Below are 14,126 nucleotides of genomic sequence, written 5' to 3' on the forward strand. Positions count from 1 at the left end.
CCCACCTCCCAACGCCTTTCCCGGAGGGGGACCGCCATGCGTTTTCGAGTCCCGGAAGAGGGCGATTTCTTGCTCCTTAGTAGCGCTTACTTCCCGCCCTGTAGATAGAGTCAGGACTTCGCCTCTTCGCTGCGGAGCGAGGGCCGAACAAGCTCGGACCTTCCCCCTGCGCGCCACGCCGCGGCGGGACCGCGGGAGGCTTGCGCGCTGCCCACACGCGCCCCGCGCTCGCCAGCTCTAAGATGGCGGCGGATGCAGCACGCTCACACCCCGCCGCCCGCCCGCCCGCCTCCGAGTCGCGGCCTCAGGAGGCGGGAGCGGGCCGGGACGCGGAAAGCAGGAGCGCAAAGGCGGCGCGGACCGTCCAAGCCAGCACGTTGCCTGCCGCCATGAAGCGTCTCGGCATGCTAGAAGCCAGCAGACGACTACGACCTGGAACACCACCGGCGCCTCAGAAACTGGGCGGGTGGGGGGCGGGGGCAAGGGGAAAAGGAAAAAAGAAAAAAAAGAGAGCAGCGGCACATCCGGGACCCTCCGCCCACCCCGCCCCGGAAATGACGTTTCGGTCGGAGGCGGAGCCACTCTTCAAAGTGGATTCTTCCTCAGCTGTAGCTGGTCGTTTACACAAGGTGTCTGGAATCGCCCTCGACACCCCCTCTCATGGGTTAGCTGTTACCCTCTCCCGGCTGTGAGGCTTTTGGGCACTAAGCTGGTTGCTGCGACTGGCAGCTCTCGTTTCACAGAAAGTATACCTCGCACCACGGCCCTAAATTCCTCCTCCACCCTCGCCAGGACGTGTAGTACCGTACCTCCGAGGGAACCCTGGGGTGACCTCAGCCCCTGCCAAACTTAGCGCGTCTCTTCGGAACCCTTCCTCGGAACCCCGGCCTCGCGCCCAGCCCAACCCGGTTCGGGGGCTGTCAGTCACGGCACTGAGCCCGCCCCTTCCGGCCGCTAGCCGGGCCCGCCTCCTCCCCTCTTCCCTCCCCCACCCCTCCCCGTGTGAGTGTCTCCCTCTCCCTCTCGCTCCCTCTCTCCCTCTCTCTCTCTTTTGTGAGTTATAGCAACCGTTGCCTTGTGAATCAAGCGCCATAGTCACCGTAGTCCTGGCGACTGTTACCCATCAACAACAACTACTCCTCTCCTCCTCCTCCTCCTCTTCCTCCTCCTCCTCCCCACCACCACCATCTCCATCACCCACCAACAACACCACAATAATCCACAGCCAAGGTGAATATTCTTCGGTCTCTACATGTGTGTGGGAGCGTGTGGATGCGTGTGAACGCGTGTGTCCGTGCGTGTGTGTGTGTGTGTGTGTGTCCGTGTGTGCGAGCCGAGTGTGGCTGTGCGGGGGTCTCACTCCTGACACCGGGGCTGCAGCTGTGGCGCCGCTGCCGAGGGGTTCCGTCCCCCGGGCTTGTTTACAATGGACCGTGCGCGCTGCGGCTGGGTCGGGGGTGTGGGCGCCGCGCCGCCCGCCCGCCCGCCCGCCGGCCCCGGCCCTCCGCGGCCGCGCTTCAGGGATGGAGCGGGAGCTCGGGGGGCTGCGAGCCGAGCGGGAGAGGCAGCCACAGTTTTGCGTTGCGGACGGTGGAGCTCTCCCTTAGGTCTGGGTCTGAGGAGGAGGGTCAGGTGAAGAGATAAGGTTTTGTGTTTTTTTTTTCTTTCTTTCTTTCAATTTTCTTCTTTTTCAAAGCTGCTTGGTTCCTGTTTCTTTCAAAACCGAAATAGACAAGAGTGTGCAAGGGGGGACCCACGAGGTGGTGTTTTGTTGTTGTTGTTCACTTGTGGGGCCTTGTTATGGGTTTTGTTATTTTTATCCTCGTACATCGGTGAACTTTTCCCACTGCCTCTTGCCTTCATTTTTGCCCCTCTTTGCCTTGTGCTAAATGAGCTGCTCTTCTTTTACCATCATCAGCTGCGTGGTTTTCTTTTTTCTCTTTTAAAACTGTGTTTTCTTTGTGCTGCAAACAATCTTAATATCCATTCGGCACTCTTCCCTCCCCCTCTTTCTTCTCCCCCCACACCCCTTGCACACACACTGAAACCTGGGGCCTCTTCGCTGGGTTCTTTGCTGCATTGGGAAAGAGATCTTTTTTTAAAAAGTCTCTCTCCTCTCTCTTTCTCGGTGTGTGTGTGTGTGTGTGTGTGTGAGTGTGATTTAAACCGGATGCAGGGCATCTGTGATACTTGGGTTAGTAGTTATTGACAGTGCTTTATCCTTCATGTGGAGATGGGAGGGGTACGAGTGAGGTTCCATTTCACTTTGATGAACCTCCTTCCCCACAGTGGAGTGTTAACAATTTTCATTGTGGTTATGAGACTCTGTGTGTGACAGACAGGGAAAGGACATAAGGAAGCTTTGTGAGAACTCAGTTTACAGTGTTATTTGTGACAGTTATGGTACTTTAAAGAGTTTTTGTTTTTTTTTTAATCTTCTCTGTTCGTTTTCCTTTGAGAGTTGAAATTGAAGTCAAGTTGTTCATAAAGAATGTATGAAGCTTCTCAACTTGAAACGTGTGTATATTTCACTTTCTTTGTGGTTGTTAAGATCTAGGCATGTGTGTTCTTAACATAGTCTTTTAAATTTATTTTTTGGTTTTCTTTGGACAGTGACTTAAACCTGCTGAAGAGAGAGAACTCTTTCCTTTTTAGGTCTTTCCTTCAAAACCGTATTTTTCTCTGTAGATTTGAATACTTCTCAGTCCTCAAGTTATAGGCTCTTAGAGGTAACCCAGTTTTACAGATCCTGTAAATTTGTTCATTTTTCAGTGTAATGTTTAATTAATTATCAGTAAAGAGTTTCGATAATGAATGTGTGCTAAAACAAATATAGTGTACTATTATATTCGCACAAATTGAAGTTTCCAATTTGGAATTTTTAAATGCTTATTTAAATAGTCTTCTTTCTAACAGCAAACATATATTGATTTACCTGACAGAGCAGCCTGTGAATAATATGACAGTATTAATTATTCTTCAGAATGTCAGTGAGCAGGTTGGGTAATTGTAATGCTATTAAGGCTAATATTTTGTAAAATAAGAGTTAGGTTTTAAAAAAAAATCATTTCTTTTTTAAAATCCATTTCCTTGTGATTGCTATTTTAAATGACGGTGATGTTTGTTCTGAAAGAAGTCTTTCTCAGAGCACTCAGATTTCTTTATATTTGCCCTCCCCACTCCCCAACCTGGGTTTCTTGCAAATCTCTAATACTAACTTGTATTTTTTTTTCTGTTCAGATGAGTGTCAAATGCCTGAACACTTTTGGATGGTGAAGTTCCTGGGTCCTATAAACTCTCTGAAGTTAATAGGAGTTTTGCTGTCTTGAGACAGTTTCAGACCTTATGCCATTTACATATTACATTTTCAGTCGAGTAGATTATATGCTATAATTTTATGGTTTAATATTTTTACTTGCAGTGTCCAAGAATTTTTTTGAGGCATTTCACTCATTACGACTATCTCAGGTTCTCTGTAATTCAGATTTTCATTCACAAGGTGATTTGAGAGCAGAACTTAAATTGAATTCTATTACCTATTCATTTTTAAAAGCACATATGTGATATAAAAGTTGCTGCTAGACATGCTTTGGATTCAAGTGTGTCAACATTATTCATACGGATTAAGTAAATAATAGAAATACTAACAAATGATAAATTTAAAAATTTAACACACTGATAAATGCTTAGTAACAATTTTTTTCTGAGATATTTTTCCTAGGAGGGACTATATTATGTATTTGTATTCTCTTGTGTTTGTTTTTAGACTAAAAAACGAACTCGGAAAAGTGTCCAAACTTTAAAGCTAAAATTATGAAATAGGAGTTACTTGTAACTTGTTTTAAATAGCTGAATATCTGTGATTCACTGTATGTCATAATGCCTATCTCAGTCTTTTTATATTATTGTGCCTATGAATTGCATTAAATGGTATATAGGCATATTTATGTAGTACATTTAAATGTATAACAGTAAACTAAAATGCATTTCTAAAATGCATCATTCCACAATGTTTTCATTATATGGGGTAGTTGTGCCTAATTTTAAAAATAGTATATTATTCCTCCAGTATTCAAATAGTCTTGTACTCTACTTAGGTACTCAAATAAAAGGTTTATAGTTTATAAGTACTGAAATAAAAAATTTATAGTTTATAAATTTAATATACTTTGATGCTAAACAAAACAATTTTAAAATCAGAAACAAATTTAATAGTAAAAAAAATTACCGTTAAAAAATTAGCAATTAAAAATGAATTGTAAATCAAGATAGATTTAATCTATTATTTAATCGATGATATGTGTTACTTTTTGGTAACATGTTTCATTTTTCTTGAGAAAGTTGATGTTTTATGTGCTTTCCTCTAAACTGTCAACTGAAGAAATCAGTAGGTGGAGTATGATCTTTGTGTCTCAGATTTTATAGTATGTGTGTGTGTGTGTGTGTGTGTGTGTGTTTAAAAGAGAAGATATAGCATCAGATATGTAGGAAGAGTTAAAAATTTTTTTTTTCTGAACAGTGTAGTAGGAATGTTACTTTGTTTTATTTTGTATTTCTAGTGAGACTGTGTTACAAGAAATGAGAATACCAAACAAGGAGGCTTTCAAATTACAAGAGTCTTGGAAGACATAAACCTTTAAATTATGAAAAGTCTGCTATTTTTTTTGCTTGCTTTGTTTTTAATGCTGAGCATTAGGCTAAAAATCCTCTACTTCTAGTTACTTTAAAAATAAGCACTTAGTTTCCCTAATGGAATCATTTGCTTTTAACTCTTTGGTATGGCTTCCCAGTGGCTGTTGCAAAACAGATTTTAAATTCCTCTCTGTTCACAGGTGCATAGTGTTCCCATATTTTGGAAATCCAAGATTAAGCGGATTTAACTAAATCTAGCTTTGTTAGGGACAGATGGCTGCTTTAAACAGGTGTCACTTTCATTTCTAGTGCATTGTGTTGGGACTTCCACCGGTTCACAAAAGGGCTGTCTAAAGCAGGTGGCATCCTTTGCTTTTGTCCTTAGTAAAATATACTTTTGGAGTTAATCATTTTCCTAGGAAGAGTTTTTTTTTATTTTTTTTAAAGTAAAGGTTTTGAACTATTCAAATTGATTCCTAATTTAATTAGCATAACTTGTATTTTTGAATATCATTCTAGTTTTGAGCTGTGTAAGTTGCAGATCCTTTCAGAAGACACTTCAAATTCTTTAAAGCAATGATAAATTCCCTTTGAATCCAGAAAAGTACTCAGGAGCACTTTACACAATTAGTCAATTTATCTGAAGCAAAAAGCCAAGGCAGATTTGAATAAAGTGAAATTTGGTTAACATGACAAGTTAACTTTTGCCATCCCATACTTGAATTTTGGGGGGGGGGGCAGCATTATTTTAATTTAAATGATAAATGTTGAGAACCAGTGTTGTTTTTGTTGGTTATTTTAAATATTTTCAAATGAAAACATTTTCCTTATCTACTTCTATTGTTACTCTAAAGTTTTTAGTGCTGTTTTTAAGTGAAAATTGTTTTCAGGCATTAGTGTTTAAAAATATGTACTGGAGTAAATAAAAGAGTATCAACCTATTGATTTCTAAGGTTCATTTTTACTCGGATTCTATCCTTTTTTGGTGGAAATTTTATACATCTTACAACAGATGCACCAGAGGGTGCTGTGCTGTTTGCAACAAGAGATTATTATCACTAAGAATGTGAACTGATTAGAACTTTTATTTAAAGAAAAAAAATTTAATTACATATGCATTCAAGCATATAATAGCCTTATTTCTATGGAGTTTCAATTTAATATACTGTCTTAATTGGCAGCTTTATATCAAAGCCTATCTGTGTACTAATATATATCAGCACAGCATAAAACAATATCAAGATTGATATCTTTGGCATAATCTGAATGTCAGCATTCATCCTGTAGGCATATACATTTATCATCTCCTTATGCAGGTATTTTAATCTGTATGTAAAAAATTTAGTTTAACTTCATCATACTGTTTTGGCAGTATGGCTTTGTACTTCATAAATTTGGCATTGTTGCACATATCAGTATGTTGTATATCCTTATAACATTTATATATGGCATAATTAGTGGTATGCTTTTTATGGTATAATCTAAAACTCTCTCAAAGGTATAAATGGTAATAATAGTTATCAGGCTAATTAAGTCAACAACAATAATAACAGAAATTGGAGAATTCGGTCCCCACTTCATGCTGTTAGAATAGTCTGGTTTGAATATTTAACTTGGCTTTATTAACTGAAAAGTTTTAGATTCTCCACTTTCCTCTGTGCCTTATACTTCTAAACTGGAAGTGATCATATATTGCTTTCTGTATCTGAATATTTGTTCATAGAGATATTTTTTTTTAGGAGAACTATTCAGTTCACTCTTTTGGGTTCTTCTTGCATCATTGACTTTACTTACTCAGCAGTACATGTATACTCTAAAGGACAAATACTGAAGCAGTGGTAGTCAATATCTGCCTCAAGTAAGCTTAGAAAGATATAGTTATATCAAATAAACTTTTTTTTCCTCTAGATAATGGATTTATGTATACTGTCATCCCACATTTAAGTACAATCAGCAAAATATGATATTTTTTAAAAGTACCTTTATAAGACATGCCACAAAGAATCCAAAACATCAATAGAGAATAATAATATTTTTAAGTATTAGCCTTGCTAAAATAGGTTAGGCATTTTTCCTTAAAAATGTGATCCTACCAATTCATTAACATAAACTAATTAATTTATGCCACTAAAAATTTAAAGTGTATGACATTGTTTCAAAACCTTTATATTTGACATTTTATATATCACATCAAACTACAAGATGTATTTAATGAAAATGAATCAGTTAAAAAATTGGAATGTATTTAGAGTATCAAATAGGTATGTGTTTTGTTTTTTAAATAGATTGAGGATAAGTATATTGGTTAAAAACACAGGCTTTGGACTCAGATTTCAGATAATGTTATTAGCTATGGAATCTTGGACAGGCTGTTTAGCTTCATTTAGCCTCAGTTTTCTCATCTGAAAAATAGATCAGCCTTAATCTGCCTTATGGAGTTTTGTGAAGAGTAAAGGAGCTAATTCATGTAATGTGCTTTGCTCAGTATTTGACATGGAATACATGCTCAATACATGTTGGTTCTTAGGGAATACTGAGAAGATACCCAGTCTAATTTTTTTGCTATCTAAGAATCCTTTTAATACACTTCTGACCATATACTTCCCAGTGGGTCCTAAGTTTTGAAACATTTTGCTCACTGATCTACACTCATTAAATAATTATTCCCTCTTCCACCCTTTTAAAAATAAATCAAAGACATGAAGCTATCAACCATAGGTTTGGATTACCATTTGATAACCAGTCTTGTTATTACACTGAATTAATAGGGTGCTAGCCCAAAGTTATGTTTTAGTTTTACTTTGCAGCCTTATTGTAACGGATTCTTTTTATGTTTGGATAACTCTCCTGGTCTAGGGATCTCAGACTGAGAATTAATGATGTAATATTTCATAAACTCTTAACACTTCCCATTGTCCATTTCATTGTCCAATTGATATTTTCCTTTTCACATCTATTATACATGAATTCATTTGAAAACATTTTGAGCCCTATTTATAAACTTTATACAAAATGCAGTCATTAATATATAATAATGACAATAGTTGTATAAAGATGAGTTCATCAAGGAATTATTCCAATTTATATGCACTGCTTAGAATCGTTATTTTACTAACAGCAGAAAGATGTGAGGTCACCATTTGTTTACCTGTAGCAATAAGTAATTTTAGAAGAATTTGCCAACCCCAATCTTGAGGTATAAAGTAACCTCAAGAATGTTATTCAGTAAAACAAAATATGAAATAATAGTGGAAAAATAACGCCTTTGGTTCCCTTTGTTAGGGCATTAAAGATGTTGAAAGAATCATTTTAGTTGACTGCTATATCTAAAGTTACTATTCAGTAATTTGCTATATTTCTATTTGTCTAAGCATTTTGATTAAGAATGAAATGTTTTTCTCATTTTACAGTGATCTAAATAGCCCGATCTTTCTCAAAGTGGAAATGTGGTTTATACATTACAATTGAAAATTTATCTGATACCGTGTGTCATCTTTTTTGCTGAAGCATTGTGTATTGTACAGGCTTTTTGCCTGTCTCTCTCATCTTACCTGCTCCCATCCTCCTACTCCTGTTAAATGTTCAATTAATTATATGATTCCTTTTACATTATTTTTATAGATAATTAGTCCCAACATAAAAAGTATGCAGACTCTCAGCTCAACCATCTCCTCTGCTTCCTTTCTCCAGTGAATCTGGCACATATTTTAAAGGGAACTTTTGGAAAAAGGCTAGGAAATGTGACTTATTAGGTGGTAAGGTTATATATCATTCTTACCGTTTTTAATCATCCATTATCTTCTTACAATTTCTATCCATCTGACTGCCCTCATGAACAAATACATACCCTTGTTCCACTAATGATGTAACCTGAGCATAATTATGCTCCACGAGTTTCCCTTCCTAGTCCCGGCTATGTACTGGCCTCTGGCTGAGCACTTTAGGTTAAATCTCTTGTCTAGTCCCAAAATATTGTGTTTGCGCAGTCACATGTGCCTGCCCATTGCTGACTTTTAACTCCTGGATTCTTCTTTCTCACTACTTTTATTAGAAGCTGTAATACCCAATCAGTATTGCTTGCCTTTACTTTACAGTGCCTGGTCAAGATTACCAGAGGTCTTCCTGTTTAGGCAAAAGTGGGCAAGGGATAATAGGAGCTGAGCCCAGGAAAGCTAAGAGTGAGGCAGCTGGCCTGAAAATGAAAGTACATTAGTTGGTGAGAGGAGACCTAAATGGAGAGGTGATGTGGAAGGAGAAAAGAGAGAGGGTGAGTAGGCTAAGAAATAAAGGTCTTCAAAAGTGCCAGCCAAAGGAGAGTAAAGAGGAGGAAAAAAGCTTCTGTTCTGGTACTCAGTCTGCCACTAAGTGAAAAACCTTAGGCTAGTCACTTAAACCTCCTAGCTCTCAGTTTCTCCGTTTGTAAAATGAAACAGTAGTGCTATGTGGTCGCTAAAGCCCTTTCCCGCACTAATAGTCTATGATTCCATGGTGAGATTGGTGTGGAAAAAGGGAAACATGCCAATAACATGGAGCCTGGAAATTGGTGTTTCCTTTATTGATGGCATTTTGCTTGCCTATTGTTTCTTCGGATAAGAACAACAAAGAAGGAAAACCCAGGGCCTGGGTCTAGCATAATGGCCCTACCTATGTCACAGTCTCAGAAGCTTCTACCATTTCAGTGGCCCCTGTAGGGAGCTACGGCCAAGTGCCCTGATGTTCTCACCCACAGAGGAATTAGCTGAGTCTCACAGCTTGAGCTCCTGCTGGGCCAGCTCCTCTATGTCTGTGTGCCGGACAAGTGTCTGACAGTTGGGGCTCCTGCCTGTTGCTCCCCAATGAGGTATTTAAAACAGGACATAATTTCCCAAGTATGTGGATAGACAAATTAACAGGGAAAGCGGGGTGGGGTGGCGAGGAACCCAAGCCTCTGCGAGCTCCTCTCCTCTCTCTGTCTCTCTGTCTCTCATTAGAAGCAAGAAAAATTAATTTAATTTCTGTTGATCTCATTTTTCAACATTTCTTCCCCAGTTATTAAAGCCTTGACTTTTTTCTTCCCTTCATGCTATTCCGCTAGTTTTGAAAAGACCTAAAATCCTGTCAAGGAGTCCGGGCAAATTCTGAGGGCTTTTGGACTACTTCGGGGCCCTGCTGTGGGGAGCATTGCCATCTTCCACACTAGTATTCTTTTGTATTTTTCCATTGGCAATAATTGCTGCTTTTCATTTTTCTGAATATTGTTTATACTTGGATAGCATTTTTAAAATTTAGGTTTGGTGGCAGAAAAATTGTGTCTTTTGGTCAAGAGGTATGCATTTTCATAACTTTAAAAAATTTTTTATTGGAGTATAGTTGATTTACAATGATGTGTTAGTTTCAGGTGTACAGTAGAGTGAATCAGTTATACATATATCCACTCTTTTTTAGATTCTTTTCCCATATAGGTCATTACAGAATATTGAGTAGAGTTCCCTGTGCTATACAGTAGGTCGTTATTAGTTACCTGTTTTATATATAGTAGTGTGTATATGTCAATCCCAATCTCCCAATTTACCCCTCCCCCCTTTTTCCCCACTGGTAACCATAAGTTTGTTTTCTATGTTGGTGACTCTATTTGTTTTGTAAATGAGTTCATTTGTACCATTGTTTTTAGATTCCACATATAAGCAATATCTTGTGGTATTTGTCTTTCTCTGTCTGACTTACTTTGCTCAGTACTTTAATGTTAATTTGACAAGTGCACTTACAAGATTTTAGAGGATTGCATGCTGTGAAAGGAAGTATTTTTGCATTAGTTCAAGATAAGTCTTATATTCTGCTCTATCTCACCTCACCTCTTTTACCAGTTTAATAAGGAGTGTATGAAAGATTCATAGATTGTAATTGTTGCTTTTAAAATTATTTCTGAATGCTATTTTTATTGATAGAATCGTATTCAAGTTTCTGAACTACAGATCTGAATGATTGATGGCTTTATACATTTCAGTATAAAACTATCATCCTTAAAAATGCATCTGGCCCTCTTCAGTCTCAATCAGCGTAGTTTATCTTAATGTGCAAAACCATTTTAGAAACCCTTTGCTAGTCACTTAAATTTCTTTCTTCCATGCTTTAGTTTTGGGGGTGGTGAGGGAGGGTTGCTGGAGAGGGGCAGGAAGAGGGAGATACATTTAGAAATCATATCCTGTTTCCATTGTTGAATACTCGTGCATTGCATACTCTATCCAGTTTGTTTTCCTGGACTGTGACGTTTTGGTGGAAATAGAGGTTGGGGTGGGGATTGCAGAGCATGGGGAGGGGAGAAACAGAAATGACTCAGGTGATCCAGTATGTCTTCCAGATCTATTTCCTTTCCTGTTGTAGTATTATGCAGAGTACACACACTTTTGTGAGGATAGGCATTTTATTACTTCATATTTGTCTGTGATTCCTTTTCTCCTAAAGATTGACTGTATCTGTATACGTCTATCCCTTAGTATATTGGTGTGCAATAATATCTTTCTCTTTTAAAGAACCTATATTGTGATTTAGTCATGCACAGATTTAGAAAGGTAGAAGACAGTAGTGAGAAAATTTAGTTTGTGTGCTAGATAACAGAAATGATGCTTTAAATCCACCTCTCTACATTTTGCTTTGGGTGGATCGTTTTGTGGATATATTTTTTTGCAGTAGAACCTAGGTGTTTCCCCTATTCCTATTGAGGCTGACATTTTAAAGAACCAAAGAGTGTAATCTGTCACATCAGGCTTTCACTGATTGACATCTGGTTATATCTGATGACAATCTTGGAGATGAGTTTTAATGAAGTGTCAGCATAAGGGTCATTAAAAAAAACACATGAAAAGATATTATATTAGTGATCTGAAAATCACTTTTACCATCTTAAATACGCAATATGCATATTTGGATGTGCTACGATGAAAGCCCAACATGAAATACTGATATACAGGCACCAGATAAAGTTAGAGTCTTTGTTTCGATCATGTAACATAATCACATTGCATGCTTCTAAAGGACATTTCAAAACATATTTTGTTTAAAAAGTCACTTTATATTTTTAGGGTGTACTTATATTAAGAAAAATGGATTTTATCTTATATATAGTGTTTTGTGTATATGTGTGTGTTTGTGCATAGACCTTTACAAAGTCATTTTAATTGGTACTTCAGAACTTCTGTCAACACTGCTTTTGCTCACTGGTTTCCGCATTCTACATATCTAGGAGCTACTCCAGTGCTATTTTGTTGAGGCAAAGAAAATGAGGGGAAATGTTTGACTTAAGTTCTTTGAATGACCTTCCTGTGATTTGGGGAACGATTTTTAATGGTGCCTCACATTATACGGTGATATTTAGAGGCTACCTTTAGTTAACAAAGGCCATGAACGCTGAAATTGAATTAAGTTATTAAAGGCAAAAATTGTAATCCTGATTATAGTAGGTTAAGATATTGTGCTGCTGGATCAACATTTGATCTACGCCTTTATTTTTAGAAGTCTGCCGAGTTTTGAAATTTAAAACCTTTTAAATAATGTTGAATGAGTGGCACTGTATAATAGATGTGGACTTATATTTCACCAGAGGTTTGAGAGCCATATGGTTTGGAAGTAAGTGGGTTTTATCTTTGAAATTGGGAGGTGATGTATTTTAATATTTTGATTGGGTTAGATTTACTTGAGTATTTACTGGTCTTGTTAGAAATGCCAGTGACCATGGAATGGAGACAAAGATCAAAGTCATTTGTGGGAGGAGGTCATTATAGTGATCCTGATATGTCACTCACCTGCAGTCATGCTGTCCTTGATAAACTTTAAAATAAAGACATCCTCCTTGGATAATATAAACCTCTCTATGATATTGCATTTTTATTAATTTACACAGCTGTCTGGAATTTCCTAAATCCTGTAGCACAGTCTTGTGTAATTGCATTGTCCGTGAGCTTTAGAAGCTCCAGCTTACCCTCTGGTTTACAAACCTTAGAAAGAATGCTAATAGATGACACTGCATGCCTAGAACAACACCTTAATCTGAAGGAATGGGGTAAGATGAGGGTAAATTGGGGCAGGATCGTATAGTTGGAAAAATTAGAGTACGAATAATGGTTAGAGAAAAAGAAGGGTGATGTTAGGGTCTACATAAGATATTCAGTTTGCCATATTAAGCATACTTAGTAATATTACCACTACAATTAATAACATTATTTCTAATATTTTATTCAGAAACGTTCTAGCAGAGACATAAGAAATAATTGGATATGTTAGTCTATAAGCTTGTAGTTTTACATCATTGTTCTTTAGCTTTACTTTTGAATGAGGAATTAAAGGATTTATATCAATGTGTATTTAGTGCCAGTACTATTTTGGTTAATTTAGGAATCCTGAAATGGCTCAGCTTTCTATTGGGTTTTAAGGATTATTTTGAAAGAAAAGAGAGAAATTAGGTATTTGATACGAAATTATATATTCTCAGCTATGTGGACGTATTTTTTAAGATTTCAAATTTTAGAAAGCAGAAATGATGGAGATGATATTTTAGGAATCAAGAAGGGTAAAAACAAAGTATAGGAGGAGACATTGAAAATGCAGTTAGATGAAATTAGAAAATTTTGAAATAAAGATTAAAAATAAGGTGAGATGGATAAATCAAAGTATGAATGATGAGATAATTTGTTGGGTGAATAATCATTTACTTTTTTGCCTTACTTGATTTTAACGAATAGGGGAAGCTGAGAAACAGATTATACTTATGTCTCTTATGGACACTACATTACTTTTTTTGTCTGAAATATCTACAATAAAGCTCTGAGACCTTTGACTATTATGGTATGGGATTTCACTATTAATGTTGTATATAGAAAAGAATTAAACTGAGATGTATCAGAGTTTTCTTGTAATTATTTTATTGTTACAAAGTTATATATTAGTATAGGAAGTTAATATATTCAATTAGAATATCTGATTAGCTTATCTAATATCTAAAGCAGTTTACATATGGGAAGCCAATATATAGTGTAAAACTGTGTACCATAAATGTATATATTCTTAAAACTTTCTTTTTTTAAAACTTTTAAAACTAACAGTGAAGAATATAGAATAGTATAGTGAACCCTCATGTGTCCATCACACAGACCTAAGGATTATTACGTTCTGTTGTTCTTAAAGCTATATAATTTGAAATAATTTGTTTATTGAAATAAACTTGAATCCTATTTTCTGAAAAAATTTTAAGAACAGACTCAATGTAGCCTTGAAACAGTGCTTACATTATATTTAAAACAAAGTATTGAAGAGTGGTTGATCTTCATGTTGTTTCTTCTCAGCACAGCATTTGTAAATCAGGAAGTTTGTTCTCATTTATTGGTCAAGTCTTTTGTTTAGTAATTTCCAGGGTCTTCTACTTGAAATCAGACCTATCATTTAAAAAGGGATCAAGCACAAGGGCTGCAGCCCTTGTTTGCAGGATGCAGGAAAACAAGTGTCTTGATATATACCTCCCAGAG

General features: G+C 37.3%; 1 protein-coding gene across 7 annotated transcripts in view; it reads left to right on the forward strand.

The window, feature by feature from the left end:
* The first annotated feature begins 1,033 nt into the window (after nucleotides 1-1,033).
* RFX3 (regulatory factor X3) overlaps nucleotides 1,034-14,126 on the forward strand; it is a 296,992-nt gene continuing 283,899 nt past the window's right edge. For 5 of the 7 annotated variants that reach the window (XM_057549444.1, XM_057549447.1, XM_057549448.1 and 2 more), the window contains exon 1: nucleotides 1,034-1,230. Coding sequence is in view for 1 of the 7 variants with exons in the window: in XM_057549446.1 (XP_057405429.1) it covers nucleotides 2,496-2,517 (22 nt within the window). In the remaining 6 variants the exon portion in view is untranslated. Of the gene's footprint in view, nucleotides 1,231-1,557; nucleotides 1,646-2,478; nucleotides 2,518-14,126 lie in introns of those variants that run through there. The other 2 variants (XM_057549450.1, XM_057549446.1) reach the window with 2 other exon arrangements.

Source organism: Balaenoptera acutorostrata, chromosome 6, assembly GCF_949987535.1.
Source record: "Balaenoptera acutorostrata chromosome 6, mBalAcu1.1, whole genome shotgun sequence".
NCBI lineage: Eukaryota > Metazoa > Chordata > Mammalia > Artiodactyla > Balaenopteridae > Balaenoptera > Balaenoptera acutorostrata.